General features: G+C 44.6%; 1 protein-coding gene across 6 annotated transcripts in view; it reads left to right on the top strand.

Moving 5' to 3' along the window:
- The window catches only part of ZNF280D (zinc finger protein 280D), a 629515-nt gene that overhangs the window by 168873 nt on the left and 436377 nt on the right, over positions 1–24265 (top strand). For 4 of the 6 annotated variants that reach the window (XM_063926145.1, XM_063926147.1, XM_063926144.1 and 1 more), the window contains 6 exons: positions 5072–5212; positions 6364–6426; positions 7816–7934; positions 8074–8113; positions 18102–18147; positions 19733–19776. In XM_063926145.1, the coding sequence (XP_063782215.1) occupies positions 5072–5212; positions 6364–6426; positions 7816–7934; positions 8074–8113; positions 18102–18147; positions 19733–19776 (453 nt within the window). The remainder of the gene's footprint in view (positions 1–5071; positions 5213–6363; positions 6427–7815; positions 7935–8073; positions 8114–18101; positions 18148–19732; positions 19777–24265) is intronic. The other 2 variants (XR_010179244.1, XR_010179243.1) reach the window with 1 other exon arrangement.

The raw sequence follows: 24265 nt of genomic DNA, 5'->3' as shown, positions 1-24265 counted from the left end.
AGGCGTCTCAGACACCGTCAGGGGCGATAAAACGCCCGTTACCTCAGTGGGTCGACACGGATACTGAGTCCAGTGTCGACGGTGAGGAGACAAACGTAATGTCCAGTAGGGCCACACGTTACATGATCACGGCAATGAAGGAGGCATTGAACATTTCTGACACTACAAGTACCACAAAGAAGGGTATTATGTGGGGAGTGAAAAAACTACCAGTAGCTTTTCCTGAGTCAGATGAATTAAATGAGGTGTGTGATAAAGCGTGGGTTTCCCCCGATAAAAAAGTGCTAATTTCTAATAAATTATTGGCACTATACCCTTTCCCGCCAGAGGTTAGGGCGCGTTGGGGAACACCCCCTAGAGTAGATAAAGCGCTCACACGTTTATCTAAACAAGTAGCGTTACCGTCTCCTGATACGGCCGCCCTCAAAGAACCAGCGGATAGAAGGCTGGAAAATATCCTGAAGGGTATATACACACATACTGGTGTTATACTGCGACCAGCAATCGCATCAGCCTGGATGTGCAGTGCTGGAGTTGCGTGGTCGGATTCCCTGACTGAAAATATTGATACCCTGGATAGGGACAGTATATTACTAACTATAGAGCATTTGAAGGATGCATTACTATATATGCGTGATGCACAGAGGGATATTTGCACCCTGGCATCAAGAGTGAGTGCTATGTCCATTTCTGCCAGAAGAGCGTTATGGACGCGACAGTGGTCAGGGGATGCGGATTCCAAACGACATATGGAAGTATTGCCGTTTAAAGGGGAGGAGTTATTTGGGGCCGGTCTATCAGACCTGGTGGCCACGGCAACGGCCGGAAAGTCCACCTTTTTACCCCAGGTCACCTCTCCGCAGAAAAAGACACCGTCTTTTCAAACTCAGTCCTTTCGTTCCCATAAGTACAGGCGGGCAAAAGGCCACTCATTTCTGCCCCGGGGCAGAGGAAGAGGAAAAAGACTGCACCAGGCAGCCTCTTCCCAGGAGCAGAAGCCCTCCTCTGCTTCTGCCAAGTCTTCAGCATGACGCTGGGGCTTTACAAGCGGACTCGGACACGGTGGGGGCCCGTCTCAAAAATTTCAACGCGCAGTGGGCTCACTCGCAAGTGGACCCCTGGATTCTGCAGGTAGTATCACAGGGGTACAAACTGGAATTCGAGACGTCTCCCCCTCGCCGGTTCCTGAAGTCTACTCTACCAAAGTCTCCCTCCGACAGGGAGGCAGTTTTGGAAGCCATTCACAAGCTGTATTCCCAGCAGGTGATAATCAAGGTACCTCTCCTACAACAGGGAAAGGGGTATTATTCCACGCTGTTTGTGGTACCGAAGCCGGACGGCTCGGTGAGACCAATTTTAAATCTAAAATCCTTGAACACTTACATAAAGAGGTTCAAATTCAAGATGGAGTCACTCAGAGCAGTGATAGCAAACCTGGAAGAAGGGGACTATATGGTGTCTCTGGACATCAAAGATGCTTATCTCCACGTCCCAATCTACCCTTCTCACCAAGGGTACCTCAGGTTTGTAGTACAAAACTGTCATTATCAGTTTCAGACGCTGCCGTTTGGATTGTCCACTGCACCTCGGGTCTTTACCAAGGTAATGGCCGAAATGATGATTCTTCTTCGAAGAAAAGGCGTTTTAATTATCCCTTACTTGGACGATCTCCTGATAAGGGCAAGGTCCAGGGAACAGTTAGAAGTCGGAGTAGCACTATCTCAGTTAGTGTTAAGTCAGCACGGGTGGATTCTAAATATTCCAAAATCGCAGCTGATTCCAACGACACGTCTCCTGTTCCTAGGAATGATTCTGGACACAGTCCAGAAAAAGGTGTTTCTCCCAGAGGAGAAGGCCAGGGAGTTATCCGAGCTAGTCAGGAATCTCCTAAAACCAGGCCAGGTGTCAGTGCATCAGTGCACGAGGGTCCTGGGAAAAATGGTGGCTTCTTACGAAGCGATTCCATTCGGAAGATTCCATGCAAGAACGTTTCAGTGGGATCTTCTGGACAAATGGTCCGGATCGCATCTTCAGATGCATCAGCGGATAACCCTGTCGCCAAGGACAAGGGTGTCTCTTCTGTGGTGGCTGCAGAGTGCTCATCTACTAGAGGGCCGCAGATTCGGCATTCAGGATTGGATCCTGGTGACCACAGATGCCAGCCTGAGAGGCTGGGGAGCAGTCACACAGGGACAAAATTTCCAGGGCTTGTGGTCAAGCATGGAAACATCTCTTCATATAAACATTCTGGAACTAAGGGCCATTTACAATGCCCTAAGTCAAGCAAAACCCCTGCTTCAGGGTCAGGCGGTATTGATCCAATCGGACAACATCACGTCAGTCGCCCACGTAAACAGACAGGGCGGCACGAGAAGCAGGAGGGCGATGGCAGAAGCTGCAAGGATTCTTCGCTGGGCGGAGAATCATGTGATAGCACTGTCGGCAGTGTTCATTCCGGGAGTGGACAACTGGGAAGCGGACTTCCTCAGCAGACACGACCTTCACCCGGGGGAGTGGGGACTTCATCCAGAAGTCTTCCAAGAGATGGTAAACCGTTGGGAAAAACCAAAGGTGGACATGATGGCGTCCCGTATCAACAAAAAACTAGACAGATATTGCGCCAGGTCAAGGGACCCTCAGGCAATAGCGGTGGACGCTCTGGTAACACCATGGGTGTACCAGTCAGTGTATGTGTTCCCTCCTCTGCCTCTCATACCAAAAGTACTGAGAATCATAAAAAGGAGAGGAGTAAGAACTATACTCGTGGTTCCGGATTGGCCAAGAAGGACTTGGTACCCGGAACTTCAAGAGATGCTCACGGAGGACCCGTGGCCTCTACCTCTAAGAAAGGACCTGCTCCAGCAGGGACCTTGTCTGTTCCAAGACTTACCGCGGCTGCGTTTGACGGCATGGCGGTTGAACGCCGGATCCTGAAGGAAAAAGGCATTCCAGAAGAAGTCATCCCTACCCTGATAAAGGCCAGGAAGGATGTAACCGCGAAACATTATCACCGCATTTGGCGAAAATATGTTGCGTGGTGTGAGGCCAAAGAGGCCCCTACAGAGGAATTTCAACTGGGTCGCTTCCTACATTTCCTGCAAACAGGACTGTCTATGGGCCTAAAATTAGGGTCCATTAAGGTTCAAATTTCGGCCCTGTCGATTTTCTTCCAAAAAGAACTGGCTTCAGTGCCTGAAGTCCAGACGTTTGTCAAAGGGGTACTGCATATACAGCCTCCTTTTGTGCCCCCGGTGGCACCTTGGGATCTCAATGTGGTTTTGGGGTTCCTAAAATCACATTGGTTTGAACCACTCACCACTGTGGAATTAAAATATCTCACATGGAAGGTGGTAATGCTGTTAGCCCTGGCTTCAGCCAGGCGTGTCTCAGAATTGGCGGCTTTATCTTATAAAAGCCCTTACCTGATTTTTCACACGGATAGGGCAGAATTGAGGACTCGTCCTCAATTTCTCCCAAAGGTGGTTTCAGCATTTCACGTGAACCAGCCTATTGTGGTGCCTGCGGCTACTAGGGACTTGGAGGACTCCAAGTTACTGGACGTAGTCAGGGCCCTGAAAATATATATTTCCAGGACGGCTGGAGTCAGGAAATCTGACTCGCTGTTTATCCTGTATGCACCCAACAAGCTGGGTGCTCCTGCTTCTAAGCAGACGATTGCTCGTTGGATTTGTAGTACAATTCAGCTTGCACATTCTGTGGCAGGCCTGCCACAGCCAAAATCTGTAAAAGCCCATTCCACAAGGAAGGTGGGCTCATCTTGGGCGGCTGCCCGAGGGGTCTCGGCTTTACAACTTTGCCGAGCAGCTACTTGGTCAGGGGCAAACACGTTTGCTAAATTCTACAAATTTGATACCTTGGCTGAGGAGGACCTGGAGTTCTCTCATTCGGTGCTGCAGAGTCATCCGCACTCTCCCGCCCGTTTGGGAGCTTTGGTATAATCCCCATGGTCCTTACGGAGTCCCAGCATCCACTTAGGACGTTAGAGAAAATAAGAATTTACTTACCGATAATTCTATTTCTCATAGTCCGTAGTGGATGCTGGGCGCCCATCCCAAGTGCGGATTGTCTGCAATACTTGTATATAGTTATTGTTACAAAATTCGGGTTATTATTGTTGTGAGCCATCTTTTCAGAGGCTCCTTCGTTTATCATACTGTTAACTGGGTTCAGATCACAGGTTGTACGATGTGATTGGTGTGGCTGGTATGAGTCTTACCCGGGATTCAATATCCTTCCTTATTATGTACGCTCGTCCGGGCACAGTATCCTAACTGAGGCTTGGAGGAGGGTCATAGGGGGAGGAGCCAGTGCACACCAGCTAGTTCAAGCTTTTACTTTTGTGCCCAGTCTCCTGCGGAGCCGCTATTCCCCATGGTCCTTACGGAGTCCCAGCATCCACTACGGACTATGAGAAATAGAATTATCGGTAAGTAAATTCTTATTTTTCCAACCAATTTTTGACCCAAGTACAAATTCTTCCTAGGCCAAGCTCTCTCAATTTATAAATCAACCTCATTTGAGGCACTGAGTCAAAGGCTTTAGCAAAATCTAAAAAGACCACATCCACAGCGTTTCCCAATCTCTAAAGGGGGGTACACACGGAGAGATCTGTGTTTAAAATGTAAGCAATCTGACTGACTGGAATGCTTAGATTTTAAGCACGGATCTGCCGTGTGTATGCCCCCCTAGCGATACGCATTGCTATCGCCGGTGCTAGATTGAGCCTCAATCTAGCGGGTCGTCACTTCAGCACTGAGTGAAGTGAGCAGCCCACCCGTCGTGGCCCTTCCCCCTTCCTCGCTTAGTACATCGCGCTGTGCTGAGCGGGGGGGAGATGTGTGCTGAGCGGTCTGTGTTAAGATCGCTCAGCACACATCTATCCCGTCAGTACCCCCTCTTAAGTTCTCACTCACTACTTCATATAAGCTAATTAAGTTAGTTTGACATGACCTATCCCTCACAAACCCATGCTATAGTCTAATGTTCTTTGTAAATATAAGGTTCTTTATGGCTTTTGACAGCTAGATTTATGTAATATTTTTATCATCAGGTTTATCTCCGGAGTACATAAATGTATGGAGTGTCATCGTCAAGTGGTAGATTTTGAGGGTCATTTCCACACTTACGTACACTGCAGCAAGTGCAAGTTCAGTACCAGCTGTAATAAAGCCTACACAAAACACATGATGAGGTGAGTGGTGCTGTCTTAAATAAAAGGCATAGGTTCATCATGATAAATGCAGAGAGTAACATTATTATTTCCAATTATGTGTATGTTTAGAAGATAAGCATATTTACCGTATATACTCGAGTATAAGCCGACTTTTTCAGCACTTTATTTTGGGCTGAAAAAGCCACCTCGGCTTATACTCGAGTCAGCTTTAGTGCCAGATATGCCCCACAGTGCCAGGTGTGCCCCACAGTGCTAGATACTTACCCTCCGTCGCTCCCGCGCTTTCTTCTGAAGGAGGGACACGGAGAGCGCAGCGCGCGGCTCTCCTGTGTCCCTCCTGCAGCGGCGTCTGAGTGGTAAAGGAAGTGCACGAACCGGCACTTCCTTTAACACACGCCGCTGCCGCCGGAGATGCAGGAGGGACAGAGGAGAGCTGCGCTCTCCGTGTCCCTCCTTCAGAAGACAGCGCGGGAGCGACGGAGGGTAAGTATCTAGCACTGTGGGGCATATCTGGGACACCTGGCACTGTGGGGCATATCTGGCACACCTGGCACTGTGGGGCATATCTGGCACACCTGGCACTGTGGGGCATATCTGGCACACCTGGCACTGTGGGGCATATCTGGCAGACCTGGCACTGTGGGGCATATCTGGCACACCTGGCACTGTGGGGCATATCTGGCACACCTGGCACTGTGGGGCATATCTGGCACACCTGGCACTGTGGGGCACACCTGGCACTGTGGGGCACATCTGGCACACCTGGCACTGTGGGGCATATCTGGCACACCTGGCACTGTGGGGCATATCTGGCACACCTGGCACTGTGGGGCATATCTGGCACTGTGGGGCATATCTGGCACTGTGGGGCATATCTGGCACTATGAGGTCTGTGTATGGGTAGAGCTGCATTTCCCACCCTAGGCTTATACTCGAGTCAATAAGTTTTCCCAGGTTTTTGTGGTCAAATTAGGTGCCTCGGCTTATATTCGGGTCGACTTATACTCGAGTATATACGTTAAGTATAAGCTTTGTTGTGTGTGACCTAATCCTTTATCCATGGTTGTAGAAATTAGGCGTTATAAACATACAAGAGAAATTATGTGAAGAGACGTGTTTGTCAATGTTTCATATACTTTGAACAATGATCTTTCCCTTTCTTCATGTAGCTTTCATGGCAGAAATTCCAGTAAACGTTCCAAGGCGTCTAGAAAGGGTCCTAAAGACAAAAGGTTTGATGTGATTTGTTTCTTGTGGCTTTTTATGCACTCAAATTGCTTTAGATGTTTGGGTTTATGTATCTAAACCTATTAAAAACTGGATGTCCACATTTTCAAAACCCTAGCTCATCCTATTATATCCTGTACCTCTCTTTTTGTCCATGGATAGAATTGCCTGAAGCCAGTAACTGGATTGCACTGTTTATGAAAAGGAAGCATATGCTGACAGAAAAGGCAGATTTAATTAAAAAACAGTGTGAAAGTGAATCAAAGTTCTGTATAAGCAGTATAGTCCTGCTTGGGGAGCAGGGAAGCGACCTGGCCAATTTGCTAGGTAGCGACAGTTGAATATACTGTAAAGCAGGGATCTCCATCCCTTTTTAATAACGACCGTTTGATATGTCTGTAGTTTAATATGCTACCATAGCCAAGACAATCTTATTTGAGCAGGGTACTTAGCAACACCTTTCAGGGTATTTCTTTGTAGCCTCTTCCCAGCACTGTCAGTTTATCTTTGCATATTCCTGTAATGTTATAGGTAAGTGTATTTCTGGGTAATTCTTCCTGGTGATTCCAGTTTAAGGAAAATGAATATTGGATTGTATTTTATTTGTTTTACTTTTTAATCATGGGCTTTAGATTTCTTGATTTATCAGTAGTTATTTAATTAAACGTAACAGAGCCACATTTTTAGAGTCTTTAGTTCGGTGCTGACTGATGTAGTTGTTTAGGTGTGTGTTGGTTTTTTTTTTTTTTTTTTTTTGCCTTTCCACTCATACACTAAAGGGGTTACACACGTAGAGATGTGTGCTGAGCGATCTATCACAGACTGCTCAGCACACATCTCTCCTCCACTCAGCACACAGCGTGATGTGTGCTGAGCAAGGTGGGGGCCTCACTTCACTTCACACAGCGGTGAAGTGAGCGATGAATCTAGATTGTGCCTGCATGTAGGCACAATCTAGAACAGACGATAGCGATGTACGGGGCTGCGCATCGCAATCGGCATACACACGGAGAGATCCGTACTTAATTTCTAAGCAATCTAGTCAGATTGCTTAGAAATTAAGCACGGATCTCTCCGTGTGTATCCCCCTTAACATACTATAAAAATACCAACAGTCTCCTATATAGAAATCATGAGGTTTTCTATATAGGACACACTGCATGTATAGTATGCAAGTATCTGATCCTATTATGCAGTTATATGATGTATTTAGGAAGTTATTTGCGTGCAAGGTTATTCCTAATGGGTAAATGCATTTTTCTTTATTTTTAATTGTGATACTTTTAAATGTGGACTTGATAAAGTAAATGTATGTGCTAAGCTTTCATTGATATTTAAAGCCTTTCGCAAAGTATACACACTGTAACAATCCTTTATTTTTTATGCTTTACTAGGCGGATTACCGTGGTATGCCTGAACTGTGATTTCCTAACCGATGTTTCTGGTTTAGACGATATGGCCAAACACTTGAGTGAAAGTCATACTCATTCATGCCAAGTGGTTACAGAGAATGGTAAGAACAGATTGTTGTGCTGATTCTGTGTTTACTCTGTAGCCTTTTTCTCATCCATCACTATTAATTTAATCGTTGGTATTGTAAATAGTGCCATTTTTTTAAAGTGAATTCATTTTTTTTTTTCTTTTGATCTCAGTTTCCATATTTTCCTCAACTCATGAAGGAGACATGTCTAAGTAAGTTAGACTTTTACTTACTGCCCTTAAACGATAACATTAGTGTTTGGCTTCTAGACATTGGGTAATGAGCCGCCTGTAGCATAGTGCTTACGTTGCTTTACAGAATGCATTTAGAACTGTTTTTTTGTTCTTAGATTTATATAAGATCAATATTTTTATCTACATCTTCTATGGTGCTAAAGTATGTTGTATAGAAGTTTTTGGATAACTAGTTCTAATAGAAGCACATGGTGCCAGGAGAGCTGAGGGGTATAATGTGGAAATTGCAGCTCCTGCAGCATGTACCATGAGTGTTACTATTTTTTGGAATCTGCGGTCCGTTCTGCTGAACTGTACATCTGGTCAGGCCAAAAAAACAGGTCAAAAGTTGCTCTGACTAGAATGATGACCATGCCTACGCACTAATCTACCACTGTTAACTTATTAAGACTATAACTATAGGAAATATAGATTGTAAGCTCCACTGGGGCAGGGACTGATGTGAGTGAGTATTCCCTGGAAAGGGATGGGGTACAGGTGTGCGCCTATATATGTAATTGTCTCTAAGTAAATTACATATCATGTATTACAATTTATTCTTACATCGTGACTGATTCTTAATCCTGTGATATGTATACATATTCCAACCACTAACCTGGTACCTACAGCTCACATAATTACACTAATTTGAAACTAGTTGCAAATTTTTTTCATGCTCATCTTATGTTCAAAAGAATCTCTTCCATGGGATCCGTTCAGGATACCGCGGCGTACGGGATCCCAGCACTGCTCGGAATGCCGGCACCAGGATCCCGAACGCCGGAACCCAGATCGAGCTCTTCTGGGACTCCTCATTGGTAAGCTGTGGCGGCGAGTGGGGGGGGGGGGGGGGAGAGATTCTCTGAGTCAGGATGTTGGTGTCGGTCATATGACCGCCGGCATCCCAGCCACTAGGATATTGTATGTATCCCCTCTTCTATAGCTCTTTGGTTAGTAGTTCATCACATGTACAGGTAATTACCAATACATGTGCAAAACAAGTTTCATAATTAACATTATAGATCAATATAGTGGCACCAGCACAAAAATAGTTGTATCAAATCTACCAAAATGATATCTAGATAGATCTAGCTATTCAACAGCATTCATTAAAGCATTTCATGTAAATATTGAAATCAATAGTGTATATACAGTTCTTTTTTTTATACATTGCTTCAATTTTTCTATTCTTGTAATCATCTTATTGTAGTCTTATTTTTTTTGTACAGCCTACACTGTTTGTTTACTAAAAGAGAAACCTCCTCCAATATCCAAAATCTTAGTAGACTGCGGGCTAGATGCATCATTGCTTGGATCATGATAAAATGGGACAGTGAAAAAGCACCATCCAATCAGCTCCTGACTGCCATGTCACAGGCTGTGTTAAAAAAGAATGGCAGTTAGGAGCTGATTGGCTGGGACTTTTTCTCTCTCCATTTTATCACTTTCCAAGCAATGACGCATCTAGCGCTAAATTATTAAAGTCTGCTAAGTGCATGGCCACTGGGAATGTGATATCTTTTGGTCTTTAAATTTACACATGGTTTCTCACAGGTAAATGGTACCAAATGGACTCACCAGTGCACATGCTAGATATGTCATATGTGGCCCCCATTAGCATGAATTTGGTGCCCCTTTGTTTGAGTGAAAGAAAAACATCCATAGTGCTCTCTTGCTCTGAAGTGTGATTACAAACATACTTTATTAGCTTAACATTACAAATAAAAATCTTGTTTACAGAAAGCTGTTTTAATCATTTATACACATAAATGGGTTTTACCGATATTTACAGTTGAGAACCCAATCACTTAGTGACTATACTTGTAAGCATGCATGCCATTCATTTTTACATGTTTTTCTGCTTAAGTAATACATACTGTATGCATTATATAACCACTTTTTGTATGTGCATTGTGAACATCTTTAACAAATTGTAAAAATGAATGTCGGGATCACCTCAGGAGGTCATATTAAACTTTAACCAACGCCTAATAACATTATTAATGTTAGAAAACATTAAAACATGGTTGATCAAGGTTTCTAATACACGATTCAATTTTTTCCATGAAAATATTAATGCAAAAAAAAATACATTGGTCTAAACAAAAAAAGATTTTTTTTTATTTTTTTTAAAAACATTGTTTTTTTTTGTTGTTGTTTTTTTGTTGTTGTTTTTTGCAACCCTGCCTCTAATTAATGGTAAAATGTAGCTGCAACTGAAAATTAGGTCTACAGTTGATCAGTGACTCTCTGTAATAGATGACCCCTTTAATTTAATGGATGGACCATCTTAGCTGAACAAGTGGATATTTTTTTATGTTCTGGAGCACCAGTCATTGTTTGTAAATCTCTTAAAAATATAAAACCTTTCAAAACTTTAAAATTGTTTTTTGGAAGTACCCTTGTTTTATTTTTCAGTTGCTCATAAATTGATAATCCTCTCATAAAAACATCATTCATCAGCTGCCACAAAGCCTTAAATTGCTTAATGGTTTTTAAATGTAGCAAGAGAAAGTTGTTGGTTGGTCTCGAAGTTGAAACCAGTGCACAGTCCTTTATAATTATTGAGCAGTGTTGTGCGTATGTCTCACAAAATGAATTATAACTAGCTTAAGTACCTGGCATTGCCCATGTTTACATTTTCCAGTTATTAATAAGTTGGATGTAATTGTCAACATATTAAAAATAATTAGCAGCTCTTCCAACACATACATGAGGCGGCTGCCCAGTGTCGTTTTTGTTTTTCAGGTGTCTCCAGTAGCCCTGATCACCAGCTTCTCTTTCTGTTCGGTTTTATAATCACTTTTGCATTGTGAGATGGGTTTAAAGTTTTCCTTCTGTTGTTATTATTGTTGCTATTCCAAGGCTTCTGGGTACACAGCATTTCTCTAACGTCCTAGTGGATGCTGGGGACTCCGTCAGGACCATGGGGGAATAGCGGCTCCGCAGGAGACAGGGCACAAAAGTAAAAGCTTTAGGATCAGGTGGTGTGCACTGGCTCCTCCCCCTATGACCCTCCTCCAAGCCTCAGTTAGATTTTTGTGCCCGGCCAAGAAGGGTGCAATCTAGGTGGCTCTCCTAAAGAGCTGCTTAGAGTAAAAGTTTTGTTAGGTTTTTTATTTTCAGTGAGTCCTGCTGGCAACAGGCTCACTGCATCGAGGGACTTAGGGGAGAGAAGTGAACTCACCTGCGTGCAGGATGGATTGGCTTCTTAGGCTACTGGACACCATTAGCTCCAGAGGGAGTCGGAACACAGGTCTCACCCTGGGGTTCGTCCCGGAGCCGCGCCGCCGACCCCCTTGCAGATGCCGAAAAGTGAAGAGGTCCAGAAACCGGCGGCAGAAGACTTTTCAGTCTCCATAAGGTAGCGCACAGCACTGCAGCTGTGCGCCATTGTTGTCAGCACACTTCATAACAGCGGTCACTGAGGGTGCAGGGTGCTAGGGGGGGCGCCCTGGGCAGCAATGATAGTACCTTATTCTGGCTAAAAATACATCACATATAGCCCCTGGGGGCTATATGGCTGTATTTAACCCCTGCCAGGTCTCAGAAAAACGGGAGAAGAAGCCCGCCGAAAAGGGTGCGGGGCCTATTCTCCTCAGCACACAGCGCCATTTTCCCTCACAGAAATGCTGGTGGGAAGGCTCCCAGGCTCTCCCCTGCACTGCACTACAGAAACAGGGTTAAAACAGAGAGGGGGGGCACTGATTTGGCGATATGACTACATACATTAAAATGCTATAAAGGAAAAGCACTTATATAAAGGTTGTCCCTGTATAATTATAGCGTTTTTGGTGTGTGCTGGCAAACTCTCCCTCTGTCTCCCCAAAGGGCTAGTAGGTCCTGTCCTCTATCAGAGCATTCCCTGTGTGTGTGCTGTGTGTCGGTACGTGTGTGTCGACATGTATGAGGACGATGTTGGGAGGCGGAGCAAATTGCCTGTAATGGTGATGTCACACTCTAGGGAGTCGACACCGGAATAGATGGCTTATTTAAGGAATTACGTGATAATGTCAACACGCTGCAAGTCAGTTGACGACATGAGACGGCCGGCAAACATATTAGTATCTGTCCAGGCGTCTAAAACACCGTCAGGGACGTTATAATGCCCATTTTACCTCAGTCGGTCGACACAGACACGGACACTGACTCCAGTGTCGACGGTGAAGAAACAAACGTATTTTCCTTTAGGGCCACACGTTACTTGTTAAGGGCAATGAAGGAGCTGTTACATATTTCTGATACTACAAGTACCACAAAAAAAAAAAGGGTATTATGTGGGGTGTGGAAAAACTACCTATAGTTTTTCCTGAATCAGATAAATTAAATGAAGTGTGTGATGAGGCGCGGGGTTCCCCCGATAGAAAATTATTGGCGGTATACCCTTTCCCGCCAGAAGTTAGGGTGCGTTGGGAAACACCCCTTAGGGTGGATAAGGCGCTCACACGCTTATCAAAACAAGTGGCGGTACCGTCTCCAGATACGGCCGCCCTCAAGGAGCCAGCTGATAGGAGGCTGGAAAATATCCTAAAAAGTATATACACACATACTGGTGTTATACTGCGACCAGCGATCGCCTCAGCCTGGATGTGCAGCGCGGGGGTGGCTTGGTCGGATTCCCTGACTGAAAATATTGATACCCTTGACAGGGACAGTATTTTATTTACTATAGAGCATTTAAAGAATGCATTTCTATATATGCGAGATGCACAGAGGGATATTTGCACTCTGGCATCAAGAGTAAGTGCGATGTCCATATATGCCAAAAGATGTTTATGGACACGACAGTGGTCAGGTGATGCAGATTCCAAACGGCACAAAGATGTATTGCCGTATAAAGGGGAGGAGTTATTTGGGGTCGGTCCATCGGACCTGGTGGCCACGGCAACTACTGGGAAATCCACCGTTTTTACCCTAAGTCACATCTATGCAGAAAAAGACACCGTCTTTTCAGCCTCAGTCCTTTCGTCCCCATAAGCATATCTGCCCAGGGATAGAGGAAAGGGAAGAAGACTGCAGCAGGCAGCCCATTCCCAGGAACAGAAGCCTTCCACCGCTTCTGCCAAGTTCTCAGCATGACGCTGGGGCCGTACAGGACCCCTGGATCCTACAAGTAGTATCCCAGGGGTACAGATTGGAAAGTCGAGACGTTTCCCCTCGCAGGTTCCTGAAGTCTGCTTTACCAACGTCTCCCTCCGACAGGGAGGCAGTATTGGAAACAATTCACAAGCTGTATTCCCAGCAGGTGATAATCAAAGTACCCCTCCTACAACAAGGAAAGGGGTATTATTCCACACTATATTGTGGTACTGAAACCAGAAGGCTCGGTGAGACCTATTCTAAATCTGAAATATTTGAACACTTACAAAGGTTCAAATCAAGATGGAGTCACTCAGAGCAGTGATAGCGAACCAGGAAGAAGGGGTCTATATGGTGTCCCGGGACATCAGGGATGCTTACCTCCATGTCCCAATTTGCCCTTCTCACCAAGGGTATCTCAGGTTCGTGGTACAGAACTGTCACTATCAGTTTCAGACGCTGCCGTTTGGATTGTCCACGGCACTCCGGGTCTTTACCAAGGTAATGCCCGAAATGATGATTCTTCTTCGAAGAAAATGGACGACCTCCTGATAAGAGCAAGGTCCAGAGAACAGTTGGAGGTCGGAGTAGCACTATCTCAAGTAGTTCTACGACAGCACGGGTGGATTCTAAATATTCCAAAATCGCAGCTGATTCCGACGACACGTCTGCTGTTCCTAGGGATGATTCTGGACACAGTCCAGAAAAAGGTGTTTCTCCCGGAGGAGAAAGCCAGGGAGTTATCCGAGCTAGTCAGGAACCTCCTAAAACCAGGAAAAGTGTCAGTGCATCATTGCACAAGAGTCCTGGGAAAAATGGTGGCTTATTACGAAGCGATTCCATTCGGCAGATTCCACGCAAGAACTTTTCAGTGGGATCTGCTGGACAAATGGTCCGGATCGCATCTTCAGATGCATCAGCGGATAACCCTATCTCCAAGGACAAGGGTGTCTCTCCTGTGGTGGTTACATAGTGCTCATCTTCTAGAGGGCCGCAGATTCGGCATTCAGGATTGGATGCTGGTGACCACGGAGGCCAGCCTGAGAGGCTGGGGAGCAGTCACACAGGGAAAACATTTCCAGGGAGTGTGATCAAGTCTGGAGACTTTTCTCCACATAAATATACTGGAGCTAAGGGCAATTTATAATGCTCTAAGCTTAGCAAGACCTCTGCTTCAAGGTCAGCCGGTATTGATCCAGTGGGACAACATCACGGCAGTCGCCCACGTAAACAGACAGGGCGGCACAAGAAGCAGGAGGGCAATGGCAAAAACTGCAAGGATTTTTCGCTGGGCGGAAAATCATGTGATAGCACTGTCAGCAGTGTTCATTCCGGGAGTGGACAACTGGGAAGCAGACTTCCTCAGCAGGCACGACCTCCACCCGGGAGAGTGGGGACTTCATCGGGAAGTTTTCCACATGATTGTGAACCGTTGGGAAAGACCAAAGGTGTACATGATGGCGTCCCGCCTGAACAAAAAACTGGACAGGTATTGCGCCAGGTCAAGAGACTTTCAGGCAATAGCTGTGGACGTTCTGGTAACACCGTGGGCGTACCAGTCGGTGTATGTGTTCCCTCCTCTGCTTCTCATACCCAAGGTATTGAGAATTATAAGACGTAGAGGAGTAAGAACTATACTCGTGGCTCCGGATTGGCCAAGAAGGACTTGGTACCCGGAACTTCAAGAGATACTCACAGAGGACTCATGACCTCTGCCGCTAAGAAGGGACTTGCTTCAGCACGTACCATGTCTGTTCCAAGACTTACCGCGGCTGCGTTTGACGGCATGGCGGTTGAACGCCGGATCCTAAGGGAAAAAGGCATTCCGGAAGAGGTCATTCCTACCCTGGTCAAAGCCGGGAAGGACGTGACCGCACAACATTATCACCACATGTGGCGAAAATATGTTGCGTGGTGTGAGGCCAGGAAGGCTCCACGAAGAAATTTCAACTCGGTCGATTCCTGCATTTCCTGCAAACAGGAGTGTCTATGGGCCTCAGATTGGGGTCCATTAAGGTTCAAATTTCGGCCCTGTCGATTTTCTTCCAGAAAGAATTGGCTTCAGTTCCTGAAGTCCAGAAGTTTGTCAAGGGAGTACTGCATATACAACCCCCTTTTGTGCCTCCAGTGGCACTGTGGGATCTCAACGTAGTTCTGGGATTCCTCAAATCACATTGGTTTAAACCGCTCAAATCTGTGGATTTGAAATATCTCACATGGAAAGTGACCATGATGTTGGCCCTGGCCTCGGCCAGGCGAGTGTCAGAATTGGCGGCTTTGTCTCTCAAAAGCCCATATCTGATTGTCCATTCGGACAGGGCAGAGCTGCGGACTCGTCCCCAGTTTCTCCCTAAGGTGGTGTCAGTGTTTCACCTGAACCAGCTTATTGTGGTACCTGCGGCTACTAGGGACTTGGAGGACTCCAAGTTGCTAGATGTTGTCAGGGCCCTGAAAATATCGGTTTCCAGGACGGCTGGAGTCAGGAAAACTGACTTGCTGTTATCCTGTATGCACCCAACAAACTGGGTGCTCTTGCTTCTAAGCAGACGATTGCTAGTTGGATGTGTAGTACAATTCAGCTTGCACATTCTGTGGCAGGCCTGCCACAGCCAAAATATGTAAATGCCCATTCCACAAGGAAGGTGGGCTCATCCTGGGCGGCTGCCCGAGGGGTCTCGGCATTACAACTCTGCCGAGCAGCTACGTGGTCGGGGGGAGAACACGTTTGTAAAATTCTACAAATTTGATACCCTGGCTAAAGAGGACCTGGAGTTCTCTCATTCGGTGCTGCAGAGTCATCCGCACTCTCCCGCCCGTTTGGGAGCTTTGGTATAATCCCCATGGTCCTGACGGAGTCCCCAGCATCCACTAGGACATTAGAGAAAATAAGATTTTACTTACCGATAAATCTATTTCTCGTAGTCCGTAGTGGATGCTGGGCGCCCATCCCAAGTGCGGATTGTCTGCAATACTTGTACATAGTTATTGGTACAAAAATCGGGTTATTATTGTTGTGAGCCATCTTTTCAGAGGCTCCGCTGTTATCATGCTGTTAACTGGGTTCAGATCACAGGTTGTACAGTGTGATTGGTGTGGCTGGTATGAGTCTTACCCGGGATTCAAAATCCTTCCTTATTGTGTACGCTCGTCCGGGCACAGTATCCTAACTGAGGCTTGGAGGAGGGTCATAGGGGGAGGAGCCAGTGCACACCACCTGATCCTAAAGCTTTTACTTTTGTGCCCTGTCTCCTGCGGAGCCGCTATTCCCCCATGGTCCTGACGGAGTCCCCAGCATCCACTACGGACTACGAGAAATAGATTTATCGGTAAGTAAAATCTTATTATTATTTTTTTTCACACCTCCACGTCTGGCAGTTATTTTAGTTCATTGAGTTATGGTTATTTCTGCCAGTTATTAGAGCTCATTAAAGTTTTTATCCACATACATTCAGTGGCAGGCCGAGAACAGGCTCCCTGGGTCAAAGTTCTGCCCAGTGCATTCTGCCATGAGGATGGACCGACCGCCCCCACCCCCCTAAAACCCGGTCAGGATCCAACTGGACCACCTCGCACTGGCTTCATCTGAATCGGTGCAGGGTGTCCAAATACAAAACTGGATAGACAAACGGACCAGGGAATTTTTTTTATACAAGGTGTGTGTGTGTTATAGGAAGTTTTCAGTTGCCACTATATATTTTCATACATCACACTCCACTAAATATTTACTAATTTCACCAATTTATTTATCCTGCAATACGGTATTAACTGAAGCCATTAGTCCAAACCCCTTAAAAAAAAAAAAAAAAATCTTGTAGTTAAGTATTTTGCATTGCATGTATACAGTAGGTTGCAATTAGAAGACACTGTTTACATTGCACCTAGGTTATCAGCGTATTTCTTCATCTCTTTTACTAGGTTGAAATGATTACTAAGGCAGAAACCTTGCAAAATGCATTAGCCCAGTATGCTTAATGTCGCAGAAGAGAACATTGTCATGAATCATTTAGGTCCTAATTAATAACAGTGCAAGTCAGGTGTGGTGGTAAGACACAACACTCCTCAGCACATGAAAACTGACTTCATTGCTGCCTCAACAAAACCTTTTTGCCAGCTACAGTATTGGTAAGCAAAGGTTCTACATAGAGGTTACGTGACCATTGAAACTGATGACTTCTCCGGGACAATAAAGTTTGGCAATAGTGTTATCATTTTAGCAGTGTTTCTGGATTTAAATAAATCATTCATTGTGATAAGTAAAGTGATTAATGAAGATTGCTGAATCCTTCAGCATAAGATATGTAAACTGCATTAGTTAGAGGTTGCTCTCTGGAAAGTTTAAAGATGCAAAAATCATTTTAAGGGTCTACACCACTTATTTCACATTATGTTTTTAAATGTATAGATTGTTTTCACTGCGTTCCACATAACTTCATTTTATAAAATTCACAATAAATTTGTAACAAATATAATGAATGCAATTAGATGGCTAACATATATCTCTTTTTTTTTTTTTTTTTTTAATTATGCAATATTTGTTTGCTTTTTAATCATTTTTTTTGTCATGCTTTATTTTGTTAAGCTGCATTTGTTTTTTAGACTTAATAAAAATGGGGGTTGCTTGTTTAGTACAGTCTGACCACTCACTTAATGTGAATTGTTTTTAAATTAGTTGTTCAACAGAATATGTTGAAATAAGTTTTGTTTGACATTTCTGTAGAATGAGCATTTTTTGAGTTTTTGAATTTTTCTTCAAGTATATAGGAATATAATACTATATTGTATGTACGTTTTGATTGCAGGTTGTTTGTACAAAATTTTCTAGTCCTATATTTAGGTAATTCTAAAATTTTAGAGGACATTTAGTATTAGCTTCCTTTTTTCTCTCTAGATCAAGACTTCAATCTTCAATAAAACAAAAGAAAATCACTCACCAGGTATGGAAACGCTTGTCAGTATTTAACCTGATTTATTATTATTTTGATTTTGTTTTAAACAGTAAAGAGGGAAGGGTGCAGAAAACAGAAATGTTGACAGGTGACCGTGTCACTGGTAAGAGGAAAACTGTTGTGAAAAAGGCAAAGGAATGGATGGCAGGACAGGATAACTGTAAAAAGGGTTCCCGTTTCTTTTGTTTGTTCGTATCTCTCCTGCCAGCATACCTACACATCGTAGGACTCCTTAAATTTGTAACTAGAGTAATTTACAAATTATTTTGTTTAATCGAAATGTTCATAATAGTACGCGTAACTGTGAGTTGATGCTTTTATGTCAGGTGTTCAGATTAACTTTATATTTGCTCCCAAAAGCTGTATAATGTCACATAGGCATTTGCAGTGCAGTTTTATACTTCTGTTTTTTTTTGTTAAATAATTTTTAATACTGTTAGTAGGTTATTACCTACTGTATTTACCTTTTAGGACTTCTACCCACTGGCATGAATTTTATGTGTTGTACTACAGTTTTTAACATTAATAGAAAATACAAAAGAGTCTGTAACTTGATCGTTTATAATTACCCACCCACGTTGTAGATCATGTCGGAGTGTTGACTATTGCGATAAATACATTGAAGTCAATGGAGTGATCTCCAATGACTGTCCAAATGCAAACGAAACAAATGCTTGCATTTTAATGCAAATCAAGTATCAGTACCTAATGTAATTCTTAAAATTGGCGTTACTGTACCTTTTTTGGATTCTTTTCCCAAATTTATTTTTTTCTGGTCATTTGAAACAACATGAAATGGAGGTTTTGAAAGTTGTATGTTTTGCTGTATATTTTCCAGCATTACATTTCCTGATTTTTTGCAAGCTGTCATGTTTGCGGTTATGAACTTTTGAATGTTGATAATGTTGGCCGTACTTCATAGTAAAGCAATGTTTAATGCTGGCGGATATAGAACTATTTTTTTTTTTTCTTATTTAATTTTTTAGGTTGAAAAATACATTTATAATATAACCACTGAACAGTTTGCCTTGTGTGTGCAGTCAAATATGCACGGTTAACAGATATTTCATATTTATTCTTTAATGGGTAGTACTTTATGGATTAAAGAGAGAAAAGAAAAATCCTCGATTGTGTATGCACTTCTATCTTTGTTTTGTTATTTTATTCTGTCAGTATTTTGTATTTCTTTTCTAATTAGAATCACACGTGCAGTCATGGCAGTATAGCGGAGTTCCATATATTTTTTAAATTTATTTGTACCAAGTAAAGTTTTAATAAGTTCTGACCGTTTTAACCTTTGAGGGATTTTTCCCTTGATTGTTAAAACACTTGCATAAATATAGACACATTTTGAGTATGTGTATACACTTGACAAAGAGTGCCCATTTTTTATGCTTTTTTTTATTTTTTTATAGTTTCATGTGATTAATATGTGGTAAACCTTCAGACAAATGTGTGGAACAAGAGGTTTTCTTTTTTTTTTAAATTCACGGCTTCTGCTAAGTTACTATGCAGATCTGCTATGCAAAATGTTAAACTTAATGATTTATAACTGAGTTTTCTATGTCGGCAGTACGAAAAACCAGGCTCAAACATTGATGCAGTAACAGATGACAGGTAATTAGGACATTGTTTAGTTGAAACAAATTTGTAAACCTGTGAATTGAAATGTCGTCATCTGTATTTTTTAGCATTGAAAACATAAATGTTAGTCTGTAAAAAATAAGTATATGGTTGATTTTAGATGTATCTAGGGTTAGTTTTAGAGCAGTGGTTTTCAAGCTCTGTCCTCAGGACTCCAAACATTTCACATTTTCCAGGTCACTCAGCAGGCGCACAGGTGTGTTTGTTACTCAGCGACACATTTTTGAAAGATCCACAGGGGGAGCTAATTTCACTTGTGATTCTGTGAGGGAAACTGGAAAGCAAGAACAGTTTGGGGACCAAGTTTGAGAACCTATGGATTAGAGTATTTGTTTCTCAAACATCCTAGAGGATGCTGGGGTCCACTTCATGACCATGGGGTATAGACTGTTCCGCAGGAGCCATGGGCACTCTCAAGACTTTTCAATTGGTGTGAACTGGCTCCTCCCTCTATGCCCTTCCTCCAGACCTCAGTTTTAGAAATGTGCACAGGCAGACTGGATGCACTCCAGGGGAGCTCTACTGAGCTTCTCTGAAAAGACTTATGTTAGGTTTTTTTGTTTTCAGGGAGAACTGCTAGCAACAGTCTCCCTGCTTCGTGGGACTGAGGGGGCAGAAGTAGGAACCAACTTCCTGAAGAGTTTCATGGCTCTGCTTCTGGCTGACAGGACACCATTAGCTCCTGAAGGGTACTGAACGCTCGCTGTGTCTAGATGCTCACTCCCACAGCACGCCGTCACCCCCCTCACAAAGCCACAAGTCAGAAGACAGGTGAGTAGAAGAAGACAGATCTTCTATCAAGAAAAGTGACGGCTGAGGTACAGCGCTGCTGGCGGGAGCGCAGCGCACCATTGCTGCTCACACACACAGGCCCTGCAGGGTGCAGGGCGCGGTGGGGGGCGCCCTGGGCAGCAAAAACACCTCTATAAACTGGCAAAAAGGGGGCATAAAATGCCCAGGCACAGCCCTACCCCTACCAGTATAAATATTATGAAAAGTTTGAGGTAAAAAGGGCGGAGCTTCTTCCTCAGGCAGCCAGCACACTGCTCAGTGCCATTTTCTCTCTCCTCAGGCTGCAGAGACATCGCTGGTCCTCCTTCACTTCTGACTACAAGTATCAGGGTGCAAAACAGTGTGTCTTACTGTGTAAAAAGCGCTGCATGTCAGTGGGCATTCCGTGTTCACAGGCATTAGATACTGGCGCTGGGGTTGTGAACTGGCTACTCCTAAACTGTGTCCCTCTGACAGATTTTACTGTGGGTCTGTCCCCTATAAGTCCCAGTGTGTCTGTGTGTGTGTTGTACACGTGTGTAAGACATGGAGGAAACCATTTTAGGGACACAGAAGTGTAATGTGGCGCTGCCGGCACACCAGGAGCCTGCGTGGGTGAAAGAAATAAGTGATAGTATGCATCATATCAATAGGAGATTAGATAAGTCTGAATCTCATGCTGAGTGCTGGAGAAAATCTGTGGAGGATGTGATTTTTCAGGGCTCTGTTCTTCCATCCGTAGGCGACCCCTCTGGGTCACATAAGAGACCATTTGCGAATATTGTGAATACTGATACCGACATGGACACTGATTCTTGTGTCGACGATAGTGACTCCAGAGAAATAGATCATAAATTGGCAAAAAATATACAATATATGATTGTGGCTATAAGGGAAGTTCTGGAAGTCATGGAAGCCACTCCTGTACCTCAGCAGAAGGCTTATTTCTATAAAGAAAAGAAATCTAAGGTCACTTTCCCTCCTTTTCACGAGCTTAATACACTCTTTGAAGGGATGTCGGTGAATCCCGAAAATAAAATTCATATTCCCAAGAGAATTCAGATAGCTTATCTTTTCCCGGTGGAGGACAGGAAAAAATGGGAGTAATCCCCTGTGTTAGACAGTGCACTATCCAGGTTGACAAAGAAGGTAATTCTCCTTGCACCTGGGACGGCTTCACTAAAAGCCGGCAGACCAAAAGATGGAATCTACATTGAAATCCATTTATGTTGCCAATGGTACGCTGCTCAGGCCCACAATTGCTTGCGCGTGGGTGAGTCGCGCTATTGAAAAATGGTCAGAAAGCGTGTCATCAGAAATTGACACGATTGATAAAGATGAGATACTCCTTAAGTTAGGGAATATTAAAGACTCTGCCGCATACATGCTAGAAGCGATGAAAGATATTGGACTCTTGAGTTCACAAGCCGCTACCATGGCAGTATCGGCTCAGCGGGCGTTGTGGATTCGCCAGTGGAACGCGGATGCAGATTCCAAAAGAAATATGAAGGCTCTCCCATATAAAGGTGAGGCTTTATTTGGCGATGGACTGGATGCGTTAGTTACGGCGGCTACCGCAGGTAAGTCGACATTTTTGCCCTCTGCGCCTGCACCGGCAAAAAAGACCTATCACCCGCACATGCAGTCCTTTCGGCCCAATAAATACAAAAAAGCGAGAGGTTCCCCTTTCTTTGCGGGAAGGGGAAAGGGAAAAAAGTCTACAGCAGCTTCAGGTCTCCAGGAGCAGAAGTCTACCCCTACCTACTTCTGCCAAATCTTCAGCATGACGCTGGGGCGCCTTTGCGGGAGACTGCTTGGGTGGGAGCACGTCTCAAACTGTTCAGCCAAGGTTGGATTCTGTCTGGCCTGGATCCCTGGGTGTTGCAAATAGTGTCCCAGGGATACAAGCTGGAGTTTCAAGACGTTCCCCCATGCCGATTTTTCAAATCGACCTTGCCAGCTTCTCTTCCAGAAAGGGAAGCAGTAACCGAAGCAATACAAAAATTATGTCAGGATCAGGTCATAGTCCTGGTACCTTTGTCACAACAAGGGGAGGGGTTTTATTCAAGCCTTTTTGTAGTTCCGAAGCCGGACGGCTCGGTCAGACCGATCCTAAACCTGAAAAATCTGAATCTCTACTTGAAACGATTCAAGTTCAAAATGGAATCACTGAGGGCAGTGATATCCAGTCTGGAGGAGGGGGACTACATGGTGTCTGTAGACATAAAAAGATGCTTACCTGCATGTTCCCATTTATCCTCACCAGGCTTATCTGAGATTCACGGCTCAGGATTGCCATTACCAATTCCAGACATTACCTTTCGGTCTCTCCACGGCGCCGAGGGTATTCACCAAGGTGATAGCAGAGATGATGGTTCTCCTGCGTCAAAAAGGAGTCAATATAATTCCTTATCTAGACGATCTCCTGATAAAGGCAGATCCAGGGAGCAGTTGTTACAAAACATCACACTCTTCCTGTCAATACTCCAACAACACGGTTGGATCATAAATTATCCAAAGTCACAGATGGAGCCGACGACAAGATTGTCTTTTCTCGGGATGATTCTGGACACAGAAGTTCAGAGAGTATTTCTTCCGGTGGAAAAGGCTCTGGAAATCCAGAAAAGGGTAAAACAGATCTTGAAACCATCGAGTGTGTCGATCCATCAGTGCATTCGGTTGTTGGTGAAGATGGTGGCGGCCTACGAGGCCATACGGTTTGGCAGGTTCCATGCCAGGGTATTCCAGTGGGACCTGTTGGACAAGTGGTCGGGATCCCACCTACACAGGAAGATAATCCTGTCGTCAAAAGCCAGGATTTCGCTCCTGTGGTGGCTACACAGTTCTCACCTACTAGAGGGACGCATGTTCGGGATTCAGGACTGGGTCCTCGTAACCACGGATACAAGTCTCCAAGGCTGGGGAGCTGTCACTCAGGGGGAAAGCTTCCAAGGAAAATGGTCAGGTCAGGAAGCCTGCCTTCACATAAACGTGCTGGAATTGAGAGCCATTTACAAAGGCCTTCAACAAGCGGTACATCTTCTTCAAGATCATTCCGTGCAGATCCAGTCAGACAATGTAACAGCAGTCGCGTACATAAACAGGCAGGGCGAAGCGAAAAGCAGAGCGGCAATGGCAGAGGTGACGAAGATCCTCCTCTGGGCAGAAAGACATGTAAAAGCTCTGTCAGCAATTTTCATTCCGGGAGTAGACCACTGGGAAGCAGACTACCTCAGCAGGCACGATCTCCATCCAGGAGAGTGGGGCCTCCACCAAGAAGTCTTCGCAGAGGTGACAAGTCTTTGGGGAGTTCCTCAAGTAGACATGATGGCATCTCGTCTCAACAAGAAGCTTCAGAAATATTGTTCCAGGTTGAGAGACCCTCAAGCAATAGCAGTGGATGCGCTAGTGGCCCAGTGGGTGTTCGGTCAGTGTATGTCTTCCCTCCACTTCCGCTGATCCCAAAGGTGCTCAGGATCATAAGGAGAACAAGAGTTCGAGCAATCTTCATTGCTCCAGACTGGCCAAGGAGGGCTTGGTATCCAGATCTTCAGGAGTTGCTCATAGAAGATCCTCGGCCTCTTCCTCTTCGCAAGGACCTGTTGCAGCAGGGGCCGTGCGTGTATCAAGACTTACCGCGGCTACGTTTGACTGCATGGCTGTTGAGCGCCGGATCCTAGCCCGTAAGGGT

This window comes from Pseudophryne corroboree, chromosome 6, assembly GCF_028390025.1.
Source record: "Pseudophryne corroboree isolate aPseCor3 chromosome 6, aPseCor3.hap2, whole genome shotgun sequence".
In the NCBI taxonomy this organism is placed as follows: Eukaryota; Metazoa; Chordata; class Amphibia; order Anura; family Myobatrachidae; genus Pseudophryne; species Pseudophryne corroboree.
This window is presented reverse-complemented; position numbering and strand designations above follow the sequence as displayed.